The sequence below is a fragment of the Dysidea avara genome, chromosome 6 (assembly GCF_963678975.1).
Source record: "Dysidea avara chromosome 6, odDysAvar1.4, whole genome shotgun sequence".
NCBI classification, from domain to species: domain Eukaryota; kingdom Metazoa; phylum Porifera; class Demospongiae; order Dictyoceratida; family Dysideidae; genus Dysidea; species Dysidea avara.
This window is the reverse complement of record NC_089277.1, coordinates 1,331,575-1,355,737: the sequence shown is the minus strand read 5'-3', so window position 1 is coordinate 1,355,737 and position 24,163 is coordinate 1,331,575. Positions and strand designations below refer to the sequence as shown.

The 24,163-nt window shown below is 36.2% G+C and overlaps 1 protein-coding gene and 1 long non-coding RNA gene across 2 annotated transcripts in view; one reads left to right on the top strand and one right to left on the bottom strand.

Moving 5' to 3' along the window:
• Positions 1-24,163, top strand: part of LOC136258543 (uncharacterized) — a 90,952-nt gene that overhangs the window by 33,685 nt on the left and 33,104 nt on the right. Inside the window, exons 3-4 of the mRNA XM_066051858.1 lie at positions 10,595-10,696; positions 17,741-17,816. Coding sequence (XP_065907930.1) covers positions 10,595-10,696; positions 17,741-17,816 — 178 coding nt within the window. The remainder of the gene's footprint in view (positions 1-10,594; positions 10,697-17,740; positions 17,817-24,163) is intronic.
• LOC136257899 (uncharacterized) lies at positions 502-3,978 on the bottom strand. Its single transcript, XR_010702292.1, has 3 exons — positions 2,668-3,978; positions 1,320-1,391; positions 502-805 (listed from the first exon to the last, which is right to left on the bottom strand). It is a non-coding gene; the product is annotated as an uncharacterized lncRNA (long non-coding RNA).

The following is a 24,163-nucleotide window of genomic DNA, read 5'->3' as shown; positions in this document are numbered from 1 at the left end:
CCTAGAGGCCAAATACAAATCCCAGATTGTTGTTTTCCGCAATACTCGCTTGGCATGTAGGGCAATGTGTCTTTAAACTGTTCTGAAAGTTTCGTTCAGATTGAAACATTTGTTTTCGAGAATGGCTAGTTTGAAATTTGAATTTAGTCGCCCCCACGTCATTTGCTCTCTAAGAATTTTACTCGGAATTTAAAGAATGACGCAGAGCACAACTGCGGTCTCTGGGTATTGATGAACTGGCGCTCTATGTAGTTAATCAGTACATATAGCCACCAAGAAGTGTGCTGCCATAGATTATAGTCCATAGATATAGCTAATCTATGGTGCTGCATACCATCCTTCGTTTTGAAATTAGTCGCCCCCACATAATTTGTCCTCTAAGGGCGCGGCTTAAAGAATGACACAAGAGTACAACTGCGGTTACCAGTTGTTGACACAAGCTGTGAGTAATTAGCACATGTAGCTAGCTTAAAAGGAAGTGTGCAAAATCGCCTAATACAATTGTCACCATGCATTATTGCATTTTATAGCACCCCCACACAAAATTACACATGTAATTACAACATACAGAGGAGACACATGAATACCAAACACTTTTCACAACAATAATGTAAGAATTGTACAATAATGACTGTAATATAACTGCTATGCAAATGTTTTCCAGTGGCCCGCCATGGTAGCAAGTCTCACATGACGGCATGTATATTCATCCAAACACAATGGGAGTAACGAGTGAGTATGATGACAACAAGTTGGTATGACTCCATTTGTAGAATCCAGATGAGTGGGTGTGGCTCCAGTATGTCTAAACGGTTAACAAACATTCCTGTTATAAATACGTGCTAGAGTTGCAATATAATAGTATAGTATTTAAATGCAATAATACATAGTCTCCATTGCATCACTATCAAACGACACTAAGTGGAGGATATTGTTGCATCTCTAGTATGTACACTCTATCAGTACAACCTATCTTAATGGCCACTAGTATAGAAAGACAACCACTCTTGAAAAGCCAATTCCAATTGAGAATTTATACACTGTTACCTGCTGAATGAGTGAAGGTGGCAATAAACAAGTTCCACCGTAATTTATACACGTGATCTGATCCTGTATATTCTGTCAGTGGATGAGATCCACTTGGCCAGGACAAAATGTGACTCAAGTGCCCTGGATGATCCATACTCAACCAACTTATGACCCAGTGGCACAATGGAACTGACTATTTATAGAGAATACAATTACATTTATTTCTAAGATGTGTGGATGTGTGGACACATTACAACACATTACATGTACATACAAGACACGCTACGTACTGTTTTAGCATTTCAAGTCACCACATTATACACGTACCAGTCAACAATGCTTCATAGTGCCCATCAGTAAACCTGAAGAAAAGTTACGAAAAATAAAAATTCACATAAGTACAATGAAACCTCATTAATATGGCAGGCTGTGGGACCAAAAAATTTGGCCTGAATAACAAGGTGGCCTTATTAATGAGGTCATAAGTAATGCTTAGCTATATTTGGGACCTACTAGAGGTGGCCAATATAATGAGGTGGTCTTATTAAAGAGGTGGCCACTAAGTGAGGTTTCACTGTACATATAGTTCACAATATTGTGAACAATATTAATGGTTAACGATATACACTGAAACCTGCAGGTCACTTCTTGTGGAAGATTGCTCTCTACACAAAATGACACATTCAGAGATTGTATTTAGATGGATGATACAGTAACGCATTGTGACTTCAATACTCGTGATGTGTCACTGCTAGGCAGCAACCATATACACGGCACTGCCACATCGCACTTGCTCGCACACACAATTTTGCTAACGATTTTACAAATTGATAATTAAGGGGTGTGGCAACTAGCTGTTTCCCTTCTGTACAAGTGGCCACCAAGACAGGTCCACTGTGGATGAAAGCCAGGCATTAGATATTTGGTATTTCATGTGTTGAAGACATTCCAGGGCTTCTGGTAGTCTCAAATCTCACCACAGTTTAACTCAGGCAGTGTTGTGGTCACCACTAAACTACTGGAATGCTGTGTTATGTTCATCTTATGCTTGGCTACTATATTGTAGAACTGAAATGGATACTCTGAAAAATATATCCTATGGATAATGACTTCATCACTTTCTTCATCAGGAGCTTATAAGGACCAACAGTGAAACTTTTTACACTTGGGGCTGACAGTCAACTGCCTATGTCTGAAGCAGTGCTTTTGGTGCTCTAACAGATTGGCTGCCCCCTTGCTGCCAGCACTCACTGTCTCATACGCTGTCATACACTAAATCCATCTCTATAGCCAGTTAGAACAGCATGCTTCTTACCTTTTTTTAAGGCCGCATAATGCAGCCACCTCTTTAAAAGGCAAGGTTAGAAAATTTTGTCCCTACGGCCTGAATAATGACCAGTTTTCACTGTACTATTAGTGATTAGTGATCATGGGGGATTATTTATTAAGATACTAAGATATACAAACGCTACAACCTCTAAATATAGCAGTAAATTTTTTACCCTGGTCCAATGTCTCATAATAATCGTGACTTCGTGAGAGACTCTACTGTGACAAATACATGTTTATCATGATATGTGCTAATCGCCTTTTTACAATTAAGTTTTACAACACAAATACATGTATAGTTAAACTCACCAATTGCGACTAAATCCCTTCAACACGAAAAGACAAATAATGAGACAACCTTGGAGACAACAGCCACACAAGCCTATTCTGGTGCGTTTATTTAGTAGTAATATAAATTTTAAAGGCGTTTATTTACAACAGGACATAATTACGCGCCCCTCTATTGTCTCTGTACATACTTGCCTTTTCTTTACTATTCTCATTTCATTTCACAAGATCTCTTGGCAGGGGCGTAGCTTCTTCACTTGAATTAGTCAATGCTTGAAGTAGATCGAGATACTCTAATAAAACAGTCACATTTCTACAAGTGCCATATTTTTATATTGTAAAGTCTGTAAGTAGCTAGTAATTTAAACTATACAATCCGATGCTAAGCAGAAGTTGTAACTATGCTAAATATTGATTGCTGTGTTCAGCGGTGGAGCAAGTAGTTGATATGAGGGGGGCTGGGCTGACCCAGACTTATTTCTATAGTTTAGTAAGGTGAGACCAAAAAAAAAAAAAAAAAAAAAAAAAAGGTCGCAACCAACTGACAAGAGCTTCCACCTCACCAGCTACCATTTCTAGCTGATAAACTACATAAAAATCCTTACATAGCTCGCTACACACTGAATACTTTATTAGAGTGACTGCTCTATTAGAGTATCTCGATCTTTATCACGGTTTTCAGCCCCACTCCAAGAAAGATAATTTCGGTGTGATATCATTCTGAGGGGGGGCTAAGCCCCCCCCCTCCCCCCCTTTCCGCCGCCTATGGCTGTGTTACAGCTGTTTTGTGACTGCTCTAATAGAGTATCTTGATCGTTTCAATGCAGTACAAGATGAAAGGCAAAGTGTTGTTAAGGGTTTACTAGTTAAAATGGGTGTTAGTTGACTGCAGTTGCATGCCACTAACAGGGCCGTCCAGAGAAATTAGAGGGCCCAGGGAAAAGAGTTAAAGAGGGGCCCAGGGGCAAGGAAGGGTCTAGATCCTGACTGCTCTATTAGAGTATATCGATCTTTCTTTAAACAGGTATTCAAGTGGCCCCTTTCAGGCTGTGGTAGGGGGGAAAATACCCCAGTTACCCCCAATGTGGGCGGCCCTGGCCACTAAAATTACAGTTATATTTTAATATTCTGTCACTGTAATCTGGGGTTTCTGTCAAAACCATGGAAACTACTGACTCACCTACTGTTATCAACAGTGCATTGCTTATTCTAACAAAAAGTATTGAAATCCCATCCAAAAACAGCTTATAGCTGTAAAAAAAGTGCGCGTCCAAGTAAAGCAGAGTTAACTGCGACAAAAAGTAATGATATCATAATGCGGCCATGTGCGAGGTGTGCAAGTTGTAATATTAGCTAATCAGATAATACAATGTTATTGTTAAAGTGTTAATGAGAACTATGTGATGCTGCTAGTTTTGAAGTGTGTGAGCATCTTCATAAATGCCACATAAATTTAATTCTCAATAAAGCAATGTGTATAGATTCTCTGATAGTAATAAATAGTTTGAGTTTGGCCGCCTTTCCTGTATACAGCAATGCTACGAACAAAGGAAAGGTGGCCAAACTCAAACTATTTATTACTATCAGAGAATCTATACACATTGCTTTATTGAGAATTAAATTTATGTGGCATTTATGAAGATGCTCACACACTTCAAAACTAGCAGCATCACATAGTTCTCATTAACACTTTAACAATAACATTGTATTATCTGATTAGCTAATATTACAACTTGCACACCTCGCACATGGCCGCATTATGATATCATTACTTTTTGTCGCAGTTAACTCTGCTTTACTTGGACGCGCACTTTTTTTACAGCTATAAGCTGTTTTTGGATGGGATACAATTAGTGTGCTTAATACTAGAATAGTTTGTGTTATTAAAATACTATCAGTTCAGTAAACACTTCCACATATCAATGTAAATTAGACCATTTTGTGGTGGATTTTGGAGGTGTCTAAGTTACTTAGACCCTTTTCATGTTTACCATATATGGGTATCAACTCTGGTAGCACTGGCAATGTATCATCACCTGAAAATTAACCTGAAACTGTTGTTACGGGTAGAGTGATGGCTTGTTTGTATGAATTGCTACTACATTTCTCTGTTACAAGCAGCTGTCAACACTGTTAAGGTACAACAACTACATAAATGGTCTAAATAAGTTAGATTTTAGACTACAGGGATATAAGTAATATAGTAACCCTCATGTGTAGTAGTAGCACCTGGGTCATTCCATGTCATGTCAACAAGGAATTTAGGGTCACCTCTCGGATTTTGTTGAAACTTGGTGTTTTTGTAGTACCTGTGGTGCTTCTCATTCATGTCAATTTTTAGCTCCATGCACCCCATAGTTTCTGATTTATGACCACAAATATTTTCATGAAAAATTGGTCCATCTCTAAACATAATTTTTACTGATGGAAGACTGTTGATTGACCTTTCCATTGATCCCTAAATTATGGGATATCTGCTTAATTATGGTTCAAAACTACTGTATTGAAAACTTTAATCCTTTATATTTCAAAAAATGCTGCTTGAAATTCTTCAAGTTTTTCATAAATAATGATTGGATCATGGTCTATGTTTGGTAAATTTTTGTGGTGGGACCATAATGAGCACAAGAGATATAATGAATTATGTTGTGGTATGCAGTGGAATTTGGTAGCCTATAATTGCTGTATGGGGGTGTGCACCTCCAATAACCACTCGCAACAAGGCCATGCCAAATTTGTTTTACAGAGTGAAGGTGTCTAGGTACAGTGCAATCTGTGTTAGTGACCACCTGTATTGAAAGACCACCTATATGCTGCAGTTAATTTATATGGATATTAATGTAGCATTAACCCCCTTTCTAGCAAATCCAAAAAATGGTCTATATTAGGCAGGTAGACTTTACATGAGATCACCATGCATCCATAAACATGTGAATGTTGTACCATCCCATCAGAAATACTTTTATTAAGTCAAATCTCACCATAGTGCACTTACATACATAGCCTCACTCCACACTATTCGATTTACGTATGTACATGGCAACATATACAATAGATCTCCTCAAAAAGGATACCCGATCACCAGTGTTGGGAGTAACGCGCTACTTATGTAACGCGTTACGTAATATTATTACTTTTGTGGTAACAAAGTAATATAACGAAATACGCTATAAAAAACAGGTAATATAACGCAAGCTACTTTACTTACAAATGTAACGCGTTACCTAAGTAACATAGTTACTGTAACGAATCTAATATTACGTAATATTATTACTACAAGTAACGAAGTTACTAATCTCGTTAGTTATCCTCTGAGTAATGCCTAGCCACAGCGAAGTAACGAGGCCTACTGAATGAAGCTTATTCACCAGCTTCTTACTTATAACCAAAATTTGCATATTGTCCAACAGCGCAATCATGTCACGTGATAAGGTGGTAGTTTCACACGTGACAGCTTAAGGCTGTGGACACAAAGTAATATAATATGTAATATTATTACAGTTACTTTATTTTATGGGTAATATGTAACTGTAACTAAATAGTTCGGTTGCAAGTAATATGTAATATGTAACTAGTTACTTTTACAAAGTAACTTGCCCAACACTGCCGATCACATCAATAGCCAGGATATGTGTTCATGGTCTCACTTTACCATTGTACATATATTTGGACCCAAGACAAGTTTGTGGTTTCCACTTTATCAATGGTCCAGGGAATAGTTACACTATATACAGTAGATGCATTACTTGTAACAAAAGGTCACTGCTTGAAGGTTCTTAGTTTACTAATTTGTTAAGCTGCTTTACTGTAGTTGTACCCAGTTATACTGATAGTAAAATGTCAGTAACTTTAAGTATATGGGACATAATTGTTTTACTAAGTTTTAAACTTTCATTAAAACATCACTGAATGCAGGTTTACTGAAAAACTACTAAAATAACAAACAATTAACTGTTCCATATAGCTACTGGGGATATACCACTCTAGTAAATTAAGAAACTTCAAGCAGTGGGTTTTATAATTATGAACACTTACTTGTACCTCAATGTGTGATTTATAGTACTGTGTGAATAATAGTACTGTAATTACTAAATGGTTTTTCAAACTATTTTGCGTTCACATTTTGAAGATCAGTACAAGCAAATGTTAAGTAGACGTGAAAGTGTAGTTAACATGTTTACCTCCTGCATGAATATGTGCATGAATTTATGACTTGATCTTTAAAGTAGGCATAAATGTAAAATAATTTAGTAATTAATTTCACACATTGAGGTGTAAGTAATGCATGTATATGGTAAAACTCCTCCATTGCTAGGACTATAATAAAGTGCTCATATTACAAAACCACAGAAGTACAGTCATAGGGCCATCAGGTTACTGAGTTTCTTAGACCCCTGTAGTCTGAAGTTCAACTATTACATAGCAGACTAATTCTAGCAAGTGCAACCCCTTAACACCACATTAAGATAATTAGCTACTTATAATGACTATAAATTGTCACAACCAGCTATGCCAATCTATGTTCTAACTACTCTGAAAAATCTTAAACATTTATTTCATCTGTAGCTAGGCTTAAGAGAATCTCACATAATGTGTTTATTTCAGGAAATCCAGAGTTTGAAGGGGTGTGCGATGCATTTTATTTGTTCACACTGATAAAGAGCTCTATAACAGTATTAACTATACTTTCTGACACATCCAACTGTTTTATAAGAGTGATGACTGTACTTGCTGCAGCTACTAACAACTCTCTTAGAGTGACTGCAGTATTAGATTATATATATTCGATCTGGATCTCCTCATTGATGGTCTCATGGCATTGTGACTGCCTCTCAACCCTGATAGAGTTGCTGGCCATAGATTCTATAGCTCCATTGTAACCACTCAGTAACTATTATGCAGCTAAAAATTACATAGTTTCATGTTCCCACTCTGTCTGTAACTGGTTGTGGGTGCGCACACTGTTTTCAGAGGGGAGATTCAGTCTAAACCAATACACCTGTATCTGGCACTGTTTATAGTAGTCATGTGGATCAGGTTACTTTAAGTATACATGTTCGTACATAATTGATAAGCAGATATTTCTATACCTCAGCACTGTTTTGTACAGCACATTTTAACATACAGTATGTACCTTGCATGTAGTGCATTAATATGAGCATTGTGTGAGAAAAGCATCAAACTTGGCACATATACTGTAGTCCCAATGAAATTTATTTTTGCCATTGCATATTTGACCTTTGGCAACCTTTATGGCCATTTTACAACAAAAATTAATCATTTTTTTGTCTTTATCTCCCTGAGGCATTGTTTTACATCATTAAACATGGTTTCAAATTAGGGGTCTTGTTGAAAGAAACAACTTGGTTTTATTTGAATTCGATGAGTAATTTCATTCCTTAATTATGATGGTTTATACTAGCCATGAAATTCTATAAAGTTACCTACTCATTGACTTAGGTTTCAGCCTTAAATGCCTAGAACTTTTATAATTACAGCCTTACAAATAGTAACAACAATAAGATCAATTTGTATAACAAACTATAAAATGGTAGTAAAGTTACGATTGCAATGATATACAGAGTTGTGAGTTGCACCATCTTGTTTACCATGAGTAGGGGAATACATTGGTTGGTAGGTCACCTTCTTCTCCGCAGATAATGATGAAATCAGTACTGAAAGATCAATTGTGTACTATCTACTCCATCTCTTTTACATGAGATAAACAAATGTCCATAAAATGTGCATTACTGAAATGTTACTAGAATAAGATGACATCCTGGCATAGGTGGTGGAGGGCCCCCACTTTTATGGGACACTGTTTCCAAGAAAAGATCGAGATACTCTAATAGAACGGTCAGGATCTGGATATTCTAATAGAGCAGTCACAGTGTTTAGAGAAGCAGTGTAGCAAGCTAATTAACTACGTATGTGTAGTTATAAACAAGGAGAAATAATTGGTGGAGAGCAGCTATTGTCAGCAGGTAGTAACCTTTTTTGGTCTTTAACTTACAGCTAGCCTGGCCCCTTCACTCTTTGCCCTGCTCCACCGCCCCCGCATCCCGGTTTCTATAGTTAGACCCACAGAACAAATATTTACTAATGCACAGGTAATCGGTGCTTTATACTGTAAAATTAATGGTTATGCTATCGTGTCAGGGTTTTGTAAATTCAGATACAAGTATTAAATCTTTTTAAATGATTAAATTCTAGGCCTGAGTCAAATATGCTCAAAGTTTTGCCCATGATGCTTTCAGGATTTCCCAAAACTTTTCTCTTCAGTGTTCCCATTATGCTTAAATTATGCTCCTAGGTTAGCAACATTTTGTAAAATTTTCTTGGAATACTTTAATCAGTGAATGTTGTATTAGACTATTTCACTACTAAGGGACTGTTCTTACTATAGAGTATCGATCTATGGAGCTATGTTCAATGCATTTTAGTGCTCCATTGCCGTCTGCAGTTTCCACTGACTGCTCTATTAGGGAGTTTCAATCAATTTCATAGAATTAACCCCACCTAATATGCTAGCATTATGCTGACATAGCACTCAATGCCTTTTATTACCTTTTCAAACTTTCGCATCTCTATACCATTATGATAAAACAATAAAATTTTCAGCTCTTAAGTAAGCAATTAATTGACTTTATGATGCAATTTACAGAATGCAATCTTTAATATTCTGTTCCACTACTGAGATAATACCTGTTGTGTATAGTTTGTGCCCACATGCACTGTTTTCGCAGACCTGGTCACAAATTCATATTTATCTAATGTGACTGCATTATTAGAGTATCTCAATACTTTGCAGCACTGGCAATTAATTCTAAAAGCTATTCTTTGATTATCAATGTGTGTTTTAGTTTTTAAAGCTTATAGCTACAGTATTAAAGGCATGAGCAACACGAAGTTAACGTTGGGAAACTTTGTCTGGTATATAGCCATATGGTGTAATAGTTACACTTGTGCAAAAATTTCAAGTGAATAATCACAACAACAACAACAACAACGTACAGTTTCACAATATAACAGTCTCATACTGGAGCAATTCTGCAACAATACAGTAAACATTGCTAACCTGTTGATAGGTAATTGAAGTGATCATCTCCAAGTCTGATTTTCAGACACTTGATGCATACAAAAGTAGCGGTACACTACCATAATTCCTTTCCTTACTGCTTCGCCTTGTTAGTAGTACATTGAAGAATACTTATTATCAACCATCAAAAAGTGTGCGATGATATTACTCGTGATAGTTCGTGAGTGACCTGTTTATCTTGTTTCTTTTTACTTAAGAGCCTGACCACTACAGGATAAGTGCAGTGGCTACTAAAATGTACAACAGAAGTTATATACCACCTAGAAAGTGATACTAAGGGTATTTATAATTAGCTGGCATTAAATTTCACTCCTTGTAGTGTTGTACCGATATGAGAGTTTGTAATATTCCAATAGCTGGTGTATAATATTGTCCTCAAACCAATAAATGTAGCCAATTGTTATGGTAAAGCACATACCCCAGTACAATTTTGAAATATCAAGAACTAATGTGTTGGATTTGTATTGTCATTAATAACTACAACAACTGACATTGTTATCACATCTATTATGTACACTATACACATACATTAACATGTATATTTCTATATATCAAATTATATATCTGTATCTGCTGCTATTATGACATGTAGTATCAATCTGATAAAATATACAACTGATATATGACATTTCTGATAGTTAATCTAACGACTGGTACAGCTATCTGTTTGTGTAGCATGATAGCTAGTTTGCAAAATCTGTAAAACTTTCAATTTATATTATATTGTATGCCTTGTAGCAACTTATGCTACAAAGGTAAACATTTTCCCTACCAAACTAAACATAAAGTGCACAATATTACTAATATAATACAGTAATGCTGATGGTGTTTAACCTGTTATCATTACAGAGACACAAAACTCCCCTACACCAGGCTGTTGATCATAAGGAGATCAGTACAGTGAAGTGCATAGTGGAGGAGCTCAAAATGGACATCAGCAAAATTGATGAGGTATGATATTCTGTTGTATCTAGAGAAGTTTGTGATAGTGAATAATTTGTGTAGGCAGTTATTTATAAGGTAAATAATGCATTAGGCCATACCTATTTGATCTTATGTTGTGTGGGCAAAAATATTTTTAAATTTGGGTAGGTAGGTCGATTTGAAAATGAAAATGATAAAAAAATTTTAAGCAAAAGAGCATACAAAATGTAAATAATTAATTTAGCTATAGTAGTACAACTTTTACATACACAATTAAAATCTATTTTTGTTTAGGTTTTTTCATATTATTAGGCTTCCTGGTTGCAGGGCTCTTCCCACCAGCATGACATAAAAAATAAATTGGCCTCACAATCGCAAACTGTTTGCACAACTCTTTTATGGAGTCATCATTAATCAGCTCTTCATCCAAACCACAGTAGTAACAAACTTGAGGAAAAGACACTGTTGTTGCACTATATTGTAGTATTGTGCTTCTATTTTATCGCTACACAATAAAGTTGCACGCACTAAAATTGTGTCATAGTGGCATGAAGATGGTGGGAAAAGTTCTGATCCACAAGTGTACATCCTTGAATCATCAATTTCTTGTGCTAGTGCAGATTCCAGTTTGTTCAGCTTTCACAAGGCATTAATGCACCTTGGCTTAAAACATTCTCTGCATGTAATGGTGTTATGGATTTTGCCATTATTAAATAAAGGTTTCCTTCTGGTGTTAAGTTCCTTTACTTCTTGAAAGTAGGGATGCGCCAATTTTGCCAGCAATGTTTTTGGAAAAGTACGTTGGTAAAAGCAAAGAGCAAAATTCTGGAAAAATAGGTGGAAAATTTGAAAAATAAGCACCAAGGAATGGAAACTTAACACATTTCATATGAAAATGATCAAGATACTCTAATAGAACAGTCATGCATAGTGTTAGGACAGCATTTGCTATAGGAATCACAACATTTTCCTACTTAGGTGGCCTCCCCAAAGTTGGCTCTGAGTATGGCGTTTGGCTGGAATTTGGGTGGCCTGCGGATCAAGGGGCTGGCTTTTTTTCAGCCCTTCTAGGTATTTGTCCTGTTTCACTTCAAAATAATTAGCTCAAAGATTTTCGCTTAGGCTCCTAGGCTATGGGTAAACACCTTAAACAGGCTCTACCTTCTGTGTACACCCTCCAGTGCCTAACTGGTAAAGTAGATAATAAGAATGGCGACTAAAGATCGAGATACTCTAATAGGGCAGTCACTATGTACGAAATATTCTAATAGAGCAGTCACACATGCTTGTAAGCTTGAGATACTGTAATTAAATTTTATTGATGCTCAGTAATATAGAGAAATTTTAAGCAAAATGTTGAGAAAAATAGGTAAGAAAAAAAGAATTGCTGGAAAGAAAAATAGGTGGGAAAAAAAGCAAAATAGGCTCATCCCTACTTGAAAGCTATATGAACCTTTTGAAGGCTGATCTTTGTCTGACGGCTTTTGTCCATACATTTCACTGAATGGACAGTAAGAGTCTTTTTGTGAATCCAGTAAAGGAGAAGGCTAAAAACAAAGAGCTTCAAAATCTTCTAAACTCATGTGCACAGGATGATGAGCACAACGAAGGCAACTACTGTTCTGACACTTCTTTACTTGAAAAATATAATATTGCAGTGTGCTTCTATAAAATGATGAAGAGGCTTAGATTCTTTAATAATTTTTGATGTTAGATCCTTTTCGCTTTCAATGGTTTTGTTGGTTTTGGTTTTGTTGATTTTGTTGATTTCATCCGTGCTTACAGCAAAATCAACACCAACTGCTTGTTCCTTTACTTTCATTGCTTGAAATCAGTCATTTGAAAGTTTAATTGGTTGTTCCACAGAATCTCATAGAGCCTCTTGAAAACCAGGATTATTCTCCTGTAGAACTTTGTGCACATAAAGCTACAGTACATGTTGTAAGACCAAATTAAGAATTGACATAACCCTCTCAGCCAAGTTTGTCCAGCTCTGATAAGGACAGGTGTGGACTGATATCAGCATATCTAAATCAAGGGCTCAAAACAAAGCAAGAAGGCTCAGTTTGACAGACAGAAATGTAATCCTATGATCGGGACCACCATCACTAACAGTGATCAAAATAGGCTTGTGATCCTCCTTTTCTAAGGTTCAAATTAGCTCAGTTGCATCTCTTAGAGGACTGGAAGGTTGAGAAACCTTGTCTTTGAGCACCACACATGTCTTTCCTTAAAAGAAAGAGTCTTTTTCAGATAAGGGTATGTCAACCATATACAGGGCCACCCAGAGAAATTAAGGGGCCCAGGGCAAAGAGTTAAAGTGGGGCCCTTCACCCAAGTTGTAAGGTGAAGACCAAAAAAAAAAAAAAGGTCACAACCTGCTGGCAATGACAATAACTACCCAGCCCCAGCACCAACCATATCTCCTTATCTATAAGCTTGCTACACTGCTCCTCTGAAGCATACTGTGACTGCTCTATTAGAGTATTTAGATCTGACTGCTCTATTAGAGTATATCGATCTTTTAAACAGGTATTCAGGGGGCCCTTCATGGGGCCTCCTGGGGCCCCTTTCAGGCTGGGGCCCGGGGCAAAATGCCCCAGTTGTCCCCCCCCTGTGGGCGGCCCTGACCATAAACGACGCAGATAGAACAATGCCATGACTGTGAAAACAATGGTCTAGGGCATTGTTTTGTGGTCCATTTACAGTAACGAATGATTTGCTGTGGCCTCTAACTCCTGTTGATACTGGACAATGTGGCTCACCTACACGGACTATGGCTTTATCATCTAAAGACATCATCTAAAGATCTGTGCTTTACTGCAAATCCTTTCACATACTTTAGAATGGTGCAAAACATATATATCTAGCATCTGGGAGGTCTTTTCTCAACTGCCATACCTGCACACCATGCTTCACCTGAAATCATCCGGTGTACCTCAGCACTGCACTAGAATATGGATTTTATGGCCAAAACTGCAACCTTATCGATTCAGTAGAAGGAGCTGCTGGCATAGTTGTGTGCTTTTTCTGTAGATGATCTGACATCTTGCAGATGACGGATAGATATAGCTAGTGGCATATGCATCACATCCACTTGTCTCTGTTCATCAGCAGCTGTTGTGATTTTTTTCTAAATATTCCTCTAGCTCATTCCAAAATGCATCAAATTTTGTAGATTTTGGATTTCCATTCATTTCGCATAGATCTAAAGTGATTTGGGTATCATCAAGATCTAGCAAGGCAGCAGTAACACATTCATCCACCTCTTTTTCAGCAGTACAGCTGCTAGAAGATGCATGCCCAGTTAAAGTTTTGTAAATGTTCCTCAAGATAAATTTTGGAGTTTTTGACAATCGACTCTACTTATCCAAAAAATTTGTCCTCATTGCCCTTGAGGCATACTTTGATTGGTCTGATATGATTTTGGTGATAACCTGGCTGGTTTTTGTACAATTGTTGGTATTCTCCTGCGTTTTCCAGGCAAATGACGTGTTCCAATCATTAACCCATGTGCAAACTTGTATAACATTACAGGAAACTGTAAAGATAGTTGGTCAATCCAGCGATGCCTGACATACTGTATCTATCCTCAGGTGCAAAATCATTCAAAAAGACTGGCACATAATATTCAGTAGCCATTACAAGCTTTAAATTCATTTTTTGTGTTGGCTTAGGTGATGCTGGAATCAGTTTAACACTAAAGGACTCACCTACAGGATTAACAGTTGTTCTTATATGTAATTCCAGTACGTTCTCATTATGGTCCGTGAAGTAAGATTTATATTTATGTAATGCTTCAACAAGTTGCTCCACAGATGATCGAAAGTTCTGCCACTTAGATGTAGAGAACCATGGATGCATTAAATAATCAGACAGCAGGCTAATGTACTTTACTAGAGTTACTTGAGAAATCTGTGGTTTTTGTGCTTCTTTTTTATCCAATCATTGAATCTTTTAAATTCAGAGAAAATGGGTGGTATATGACATGCCATTGCTCATGATGTGGATCCAAGGTCCACAAACAATCAGAAAGCACTTTAACAAAATTTCCAACATTTGCAACAGCATCTGGGCTCCACCCTAGGTTCTCCTTATGCAATAAATCCAATAATTTGTTATAATAGCATGGTCACCTCTCAACGGCTGTTCACTACTAGTTTCATAGGGTGGTGGTAACACTACTTTATGAGCAGCTGACATAATAATTTCAAAGCATTAGGTTTGTCCCCAATAGTTATACTAGACGCAGAAGTGGTTGTACTGTCATCATCTTCCAGAGTAAAACAGACAAACTTGCAATGAAATTAGTGGTAAAGGAATACTGGTGCATCACAACTCACCTTTCAATAAAGCATAGGGATATTTCTAATGCATTTGTTCTACCATTTAATTTTACGCATGTAGAATGTTCTCTATATCACTCAGTGCTATATATTTTAAAAAATAGTATTACTAAGCTTATATATATATATATATATAGCTACTAACCTCATGAGTATTTATAAACTGGTCAGTCTGTGAAATCTCCACTTTCACTCTTCTAATACCATCAGATTTGAATGACTTTAAAAATAAATCTCCAAAGGAACTTTCCCATTTGATCTGAACTATCTTTGAATGTTGAACTATCTCCAATGGTCCTCTTTTAACTATAATACTTAACCACATGGACGATGTGGAAGCCATGCTGTGTTTAATTAAGAACACGTGATTTGCACATGGGATTTTCATTATTATTTCATCTGAAGAAAAATGCAGTATGTCAGGCCCGAGCAACATAAGATCAAATAGGTATGGCCTTAGTGCACATTGAAAATCTACAAGGCCCAATAAAGACTTTCCAATAGCAATTCTGTTAAAATTCTACACTATGTGCTATGAGTACAACACCTCAATATAACTTGTTGATGTAACACTTTGTAGTTATCAACACTTTCATAGACAGACAATGCCTACAGAAAAGAAATAGTAGCATTTAAGTGCTATGTAGCTATGTCTCAAGATATGATACATGTTGCTGCTACACTTTCAGCCATGCAGGGTTTTTGTGTACTGTATGTTCTCAGAATAAGGGCATTCTACAATTCTTCTGTACAGCTACTGCCATCATTCACATTTGGCACATCTAATTAGTGCCTTAAGAGCAACCTAGTGGTACTACAATCCAAGAGCAAGAACAGCTGGTCTGCATGTTATGGAACATTTTAAAAGCACCTATAATTACTGCATGCAGTGAGATGCATTAAGCTGCACGTCTACGTAAACTATGGTGAATTTCTAAGTTAGTCCAAGTAAGTTGTGTTATCTAGCTGAGTGTTCAATGATTGAACATAGCAACTGTAGTAATAATCCATAATTCCTAGTGATGATAATGACACTTCCTTTGTGACATAGTAGAACACCATAGGAGTCAGAGCATGTTTCCCCAAGGAAATTAGATTTTCTGAGTTGAATTTATTTCAACAGTGTATTATATTAATGGATGCTTGTCTTTTGTATTAAGGTGACTGTTCTATCAAGGTGACTGCTCTATTAGGGTGATAGCTCTATTATTGTGTTTCAATCTTCCTTGCAGTTCCTGGAAACCTCAGAAACTCCCCTGTAGCCACCCCTCCATAGGGGTGACTGTACAATCAGTGAAGTAAACTTAACATCTCTTTAATATTCCACATTTCATGACGTAAGCCTGAATTGTGTACTAAAGGTCGATGTGCACTCTTGCTTCTTGATAACCATTAATGTTAGAAAGATTTCCTGCCACCACATTATTCAACATGTACTTCCTAATAAAATGTAACTATTGATTGATGTAATAACAGAATCTTGTCTTTGAAACTGCATAAGTCTTTTTGCTTGATAAGTACGAAACTATGAAGATTCTTGTATTTTCACTTTTCAACATAAACAGTATGTCATAAATATCTGAAGTGACACAAAAGCAGCTTTTAATTGAAAAGGTTGACATGGCCATCAGGAGAAATCAAACCCAGTGTTATCTGTTTGAAGGCACTGAGGAAGCAAGCTCCTCAACAATTGTCTGAGCTGGCACCTTTGTACTCTTCAGGGGCGAATCCAGGGGGGGCACAGGGGGCACGTGCCTCCCCTCCCTTAAAAAAATGTATATAAGATCGAGATACTCTAATAGAGCAGTCAATCACCAATCACTCTAATAAAGCGGTCACAGTGTTCATGGGGAAGTGTAGCTTACTTAGGAAGCTATAAATAGGATTTTATTTTACATAACATACGTGATATAATATATTCGGTAAAGGATAACTAGCTATTATTGTTGTTACCTTTTTTTTTTTTTTTTTTTTTTGCTCTTCAACTTTTTTTCAGCAAGGTGCCCCCCCTCTTTCCAGACTCTGGATCCGCCCCTGCTCTTCATCTTATATGATTGTGCTTTTAAACTAAACACAATTTTGATCCTCTTTTGCTACTGACTGTAGTGGTATACTGCAGATAACATCAGAAATCAGTGGCTCAGTGTGAGATTAAAAACACCACTAGATTCAGGTTGAAATTACTGTTTAGTGTTGTTTTCATATACTTTTATTTAAGCAAATAACTAGAATCGTACAGTGCTGTATTACTGGAGATTTAGTGGGAATTATGGAGGTTAGACTTTTGTGCCCAAAACTTCACCCAAAAACCTGCTTCCCTTTTCCTTCATAACAGCTTAGCTGCATTAGCTATCCACAATCAACCCAAATATGTCTTCAGAACAGAGAATGATAAGTAATATGTATAGCATCTCAGTATAGCACATATCAATAGTACAGTAGCCCATGCTTTTATTTGCCCCGTGATTGATAATCATTATTACCCCGTGATTGATAATCTAGTAAGCAAATGCAAAACTATAAAATCAACATCAATTACACAGTATTGCAGAGGATATTTCAATTGGTTTTGAATATTTGCACTTGTTAATAATGTGAGCCACACACTGGGATGATGCTGTGATGAACTGTTGTGTGTTCCTTATTAAAGTAGTTGTTTGATGTATAAAAGTATCTGGAGTCTCTTCAGTTTTGTTTCTATTTTGGATTACTTTTCCCATATTAGGACTACAAGAAGAAGATTAAAGAAATGTTGGGAGGGTCATTACCAGACAATCAAACTGAATCACCTGATACACAAGGTATTATTATTGTACCATCTACCATTGTTTAGAATGTGGTGCTAATTAAATGATTGTAGTTTACTAAAATTGTATGATGCATCAGTTTGTCTTCAGCAAAAAAATGAAATAAAATAAAAGAATTTTTTTTAATTTAAAAAATAATACTAATAATAAAACAGGTACAGCTTTAAATACTAGTGTTTGAAAATCAGTTAGCTTCAACAAGTCTTAAAGAATCAGCATACCCTAATAGAACAACCACAAGATGTCAACTACTCTAATGTAATAGTCACATGTGTTTGGAATAGTTTGTGGGGTGTACCTTTAACATTAAGTGGCTCCTTGCACTTATAGCCTGGAAAGCTCATATAGAATTGCTACTGGTTTTCTCTTTAATGTCTTTATGAGATGTTACTAGTTAATTTGTTTCCTCCTAGTATGTAATGTGAGAGGAAATCAATATCTTTACAGTGAGGCTATATACTGTATGACAAGCTGCCATTGGTATAGTAAATAATTGCTATGCTATGATTATCATCATTGTAAAAGACTCTAAGCTCTGTGTTATTTAAAAGAATGTACAGCAAACTGTCTGGCTTCAAAGCCATCAAGGAAGTAAAGTATTCATATGAAGAGTAATACTTGTACAACATGTGTATGTTGTCACATGTGATAACTATCTCCCACAGTCAGGAACTATTAATGCTGTATGCACTAGTGGTCATGTATTTATTCTTTTCTGTGCGTAATTGACATTGCTGGAAAATTGAATAGTTAGCTAATCACTATTGTAATGTATGACTCGCTATGGTAGCACGTCTATAAACAGGCATGTGTTAACCATGTGAATATCTTATAGCACATGCTTCTATGTTGTATAGTTGGAAACCAATCAGCATGTTTGTAGTAGTGCATAAACACATGTAATGCATTCATTCAATGGTTCAAAGGGTCCATCATTTGAATGACATAAACAATCGATAAGTGCATACTGGCTCACATTGATAATTGAGTTTATCGCAGAAGATTGCAAAAATCGAACTATTCATCACAAGGTAAACCATTTTCACCATAGCGAGAGTTACATTCAAGACACTATATGGAAAGTAATGGAGGCTAGCAGTACACAGAGCCACTGGGTGTCTAACAATTTTAATTAGTTTGTACTACGAGTGACCACACACATCACTAATGGTGAAGTGCAGTTGGAATGCTGGCTGAACAAGCTGTAAAGGAAGAATTCTCACCTTATAAATTAACTACAGTTGTACTTGAGTAAGGTCTTGTAGCAACAGTCATACATCTTGTTTTTCTGCTGTCTTCAGCTGCCAATCTTGTTGCTACACAGATGAATTTTTGCCGTGATTTCAGTTATGTCAACAAATCGACGAATTTATTTACCAACAGAATCCAAAGTAACAAATTCAATAAACTTAAAACTCTTGTTTTTTTTTAAATATTCTCAAAATAATGCCATTACCAACTACACAATACATAATAATTGTAGCTCTATATGCAATATTCATCAAAGCTTCAAAGGTTGCATCCAAATGTTCAAAGTTAAAGATCAAAAAAATTCATTTATGCACCAATTTTAGTACTACCCTTTGCTACATTGTAAAATAACAGAATCACATTGTGCCATTGTACAGCTCTTTGAATTAATAAATGTTAACCTTGCTAGTGATACATAACTATGGGAATAATTAAATAACCAATTCTGTACCTCATTGGCTGTAGCATGAAGACTTTAAATGTCACACCATAAGATTTGGTATACTACTGTAAGTATGTAGCTAAATAAAGCAAATTACAGTTAAGCAATTGTGGGTAGTAGTGACTATCTATGTTCCTCTTAAATTCAATGAATGAATAGTGAAATTATTCTAGTGGTTAATAATTCTAATGGCAATGAAGTGTTTGTAGTTCTTAGGTTTGCATTTATAGCTTTAAGTTGTTGCTATTTGCATATATAATAAAAATGGAAGATGTTACATTCGGGAAAACCGGTCTTATCACATCACAGCAGATGATAGTTTTCACTGCAAACACAAAAGTTACATGAATAAATTATCAATTTCACAATCAAAATCAGGTATAGGCTTGAGTGGTCTGTGTTTCTCCCAAGTCCAGTGATGAGTCATAAAGGTGGTCTGGGTTTTTAATATAGTTTTGGCCAACCTGGGAATGACTATGTGGCTGTACAGCTCTGTGTGATGTTGAATAAAGACTTGTGCTGTAAAATTCCTTAGCTAATTTTGATACCAGAATGACCCATAATTTGACCTAACTGATTTATCCCCTTGCATTCCTTAAAAAACCTTGGCCTTCCCCTCTACTCTCCTCCTACCACCCCTATTGTAAAATAGTAAACTTCAAGTTGGGAACACTCAGCTGGTGTCTACTTCTCCAGTGGATGCTCTGGAAGGTAAGGAGTTAGTGTAAATTTTAAAATTGGTACACGTAACTTCAACACTTTGTAAGCTAAAATGTACTAAATCTTAAATCCAGCATTACTCGATACTTTAAGACCGGTTTTCCCAGACTAGGTAACAAATTGTGATCAGCAAAAAGAAACAATACAGTAGTTATAGATAAGTACACATGTTAATGTACTTATGATGTAACGTACTGTACATGTCAATACATTATGTAGCTAACATTATGTCAATATCTTGTGTGTGTAAAGTCAAGAATATTGTTTAATTTTCATACAGTTAGAGAGTTCTTTAAATGTGACTGAATTTTGGAAAATCATCTATATGGGAGTGTGTGAAATAATTAGAATTTTCATGTTTAGTGGGTTGCTAATAAGAGCAGTACACAATTTTGAAAATATTTCAAGAATTTTCTTGTAATCTAAGGCATTGAGAATATAGATTTGCATTATAAAGTTTGTGATTTGATCATTAAATATTTAGGTGTCAAATGCACCCATTGGGGGATTTTCCAAAATTTGGTCATAAATACAGCCAGTTTTGTTACCACTTCTTTCTATCAGCTACTGCTGTATGTAGCATTTTTGTATATGGGAGATTCTAATAACAACATCTTTTATGCATGGTCTTTTTTGTCAAAAATTGGTTAATAAATTTTGTCAATTTCTTTTTACAATTGGGCTTGACTTGAATTCTTTTGGCCTATACCAGATATTTTGATGATGTTAATATCAAGTGATTCTGGTTGAGTACTCTAATAATTCAACATTAGCATAGCTGTTCACCTTATATACCCTAGTTAACTGTTCTAGAACTCATTTCACTTGTTGATCACATTAACCTAGCAAGGTCAGAATAGTGCAATGAAATGTAGTAGAACAAGGTCTAATGCATTTTCTTATTAAATGTTTATTTAGTACATGAACAAATGTACAGCATTTGTTCAATTGTTCAAAGAGTGCATTATTCGAATGGCATAAGTGAAGCTCAAATTTCTGAATGTGCAACCTGGCTCATAATAGTGATTGAAAGTACAGCAGAAGACTGCAAGAATCTGACTGCTCATCGTTTTGTGAACCATTTTTGTCATGGATAGTTATGCTTGAGATGCTAGAAAGTAATTGAAGATGGTTGTACACATTCTTTGACAAGTCAATTAGCTCATGCCAAAATAACCATGCCCACTACAGTTGGGAATGTTGCTGAACAAGCTTTAGAGGGAGAATATTCATGAACTGTTGTACTACTGCTGTAGTAATAAGGTCTTTTAGCAGCAGCTACAACTTTGTTTTCTCCAGCTGCCTATCTTGTTACACAGGCAAATTATAGTGCCAATTCGAGAAATTCCATTTAACAAAGGGAGCCAATAGAATGGGATGACTATTGTTTAATGAATTAAGTAAATATACTTGAAAGTATGCGAATTTGCTACCAACTGTAATATTTTTTTATGTAGCTAATCATAGCTGTAGCTGCATACCATATTCATCAAAGCTTTGAATGTTGCATTCAAGCCTTCAAAGCTTAATATTGATACTTGTTTATGCACTAATGTTTAATAAAACAATATGCTACCTTCTAAATGCAGCAATTCCTAAGCAGTATATTTTTGAATCCACTGAAATATGTATTAAATCAGCCAAGAATAAAATTTTGTTGTGAGCCGTAACAGATTGTACATGGTAGTGTAGTAGGGTTTTTCACTCCACAATTTAGCTTCAAGAAATATGTACAATTCTATATATCTGTAGTCACTGAGCAAGAAAGAAAAACCTACAGACTAGCATTGAAGCATGAATTAACAGTCACCTTCTGACTACTCAGTGTTTGGCCCAGTGAACTCTGATAAAACATGCCTCATAGGAACATAGTTCAATGAGCCCTTCCAAGTAAACGCTGCCACTAAAGGTGCAGATGTCCATATCTGAACTATTTATGCCACCAACTGGTGCAAGTGGTCAGCTAAAGAAATGGCAGAGAAGTTACAAATAAAGTTTTGCCAGAACCTGAACATTGCAGCAAAGAAGCAGGATGATCCAATGTCATTTGCCCACCCTTCCAGTAGCCCATCCAGACCTGCAGCCTCGGTCAATGTCCAAAGCAGTGCTAAAATACCTGAGGTAAAAATAGAGGAGATCAACCATGCCAAGGCCTTCAAGATCACCAGTGCAGAGGAGTTCACTGCTGTTGTTTGGAGTCAGGAGAAATACATCACTACTCACACAGTTTTCATCAGAAGAAACAACCTGGTTTTTATTGTCTTCAAGGCTTCCTGTAACCTATTTGGCCCAATTGAAGCAAGACGAGGTGATCACCAATCATCACAAAAAGTTACCCACTTCAAGGTGATCCACCACTGGCTGCAGACAGTGATGTCTGTTCGCCATGAAATGGGTAGAAATGCTCATACGTCTGAATTTTTACCAACAGTAGTTCTGGATGTCACTCACATTGACAAAATCATTGGAGATATTGAGGAAGCAAAAGACGCAATCATCATCCAACTTGCTGGGGAGCTTAACGGGAAACCTTATGCCAAACACCTCATAGGAAATCGTGATGGAAAAGGCAGCTTAAGATTCATGCGAGGATTCACAGCAGCACACAAACAACCCTACTTTAATAGTGTAAAGTGTAAATGTGTACCTCATTTGTTACACCATGGCTTCAAACAAGGGATCTATATGTAGATGCATGTGCCACGTTCCTTGGCTCGGTTTAAATTTGAAATTTAAAATGGATTTGAAACGTAGTAGTCTACTATATCTAAGCCACAGCACTAGTGATAAGCCTTAGTAGGATTTAGTGTGGATAGTGCTGGCAGCAAAAGATCTTGTTTCAGTGCGATCGACTTGTCAAGTGTATTTTTGATAAGTGCCGTATAGCTATATTGTTGGTTCTTGTGGTTGATGCAATGCCCAACCATCAAATAGTGGCTAGCAATGCCCCTGTCAGCTCGAGACACTAGAAAGTAATTGAAGCTAGCAGTACACAAAACTACTGCATGGTTGCCTGAAAAGCGAATTACACAAATGACCACACCCACCACTAAAAATGCAATTGGAAGCTAAACAAGCTGTAGAGAAAGAATTCTCACATTATAATTTACTATGGTTGTACTTGAAGAAGGCCTTGTAGCAGCAGGTATATGTGAACCTATTTTGGAAAACCACACCTTTTGGCACGTTGGTAAAATTTCTTTTAATAGCTACAATGAAGCACTGAGTGGTTATCTACCTTGTGTTAAAAATTTGTGATGATACATTGAAGCATTCTAAAGATATGGCTAATTTACTGTCTAATACATAACAAACTAACTTTTCATTATCAGTTTATGATATTGTACAGTGATCTGGTATGACAAATTGCTTTGTTGACAAAGATTTCCATTTTTACAAGATAAAAGGTGGTCCTTGATGTGTTCTTTGTACTTTTCAAATAACCTGTATATATTTGCTTTTAATCACCCAATTTCTATTAGTGATGTCTCATGCATTGTGAAACTACTACATGTTCTGATATAATTGAGTATATCTCCTAGAAAAAATGAAGTTATGGGTCTAAAATTTCATAGCAAGAAGGCTGAATAGTTTTCCTATCAAAATCTACAAAAAAATAATTTTAAAGTCTCTAACATTTTCAGTTGAGTATTCTCACAAATTTTGCATGTGCCCAAATGTATGGTTTTCCAAAATATAGTCACATATACACATCTTGTTCTTTTTGTACCAACAAAATCCAAAATTATAAAATTCAAATATCAAAACCTGTAGAAATACTGTAAGTTCTAATACACTCAAAATTATGTCATTACAACCACATGATACACAGTAACTATGGCCACATGTGATATTCATCTAAGGTTTCAAGGCTGCATCTAAATCTTCAAAGCTTAAAATCAACAAACATCCATTAATGATGCGCTAA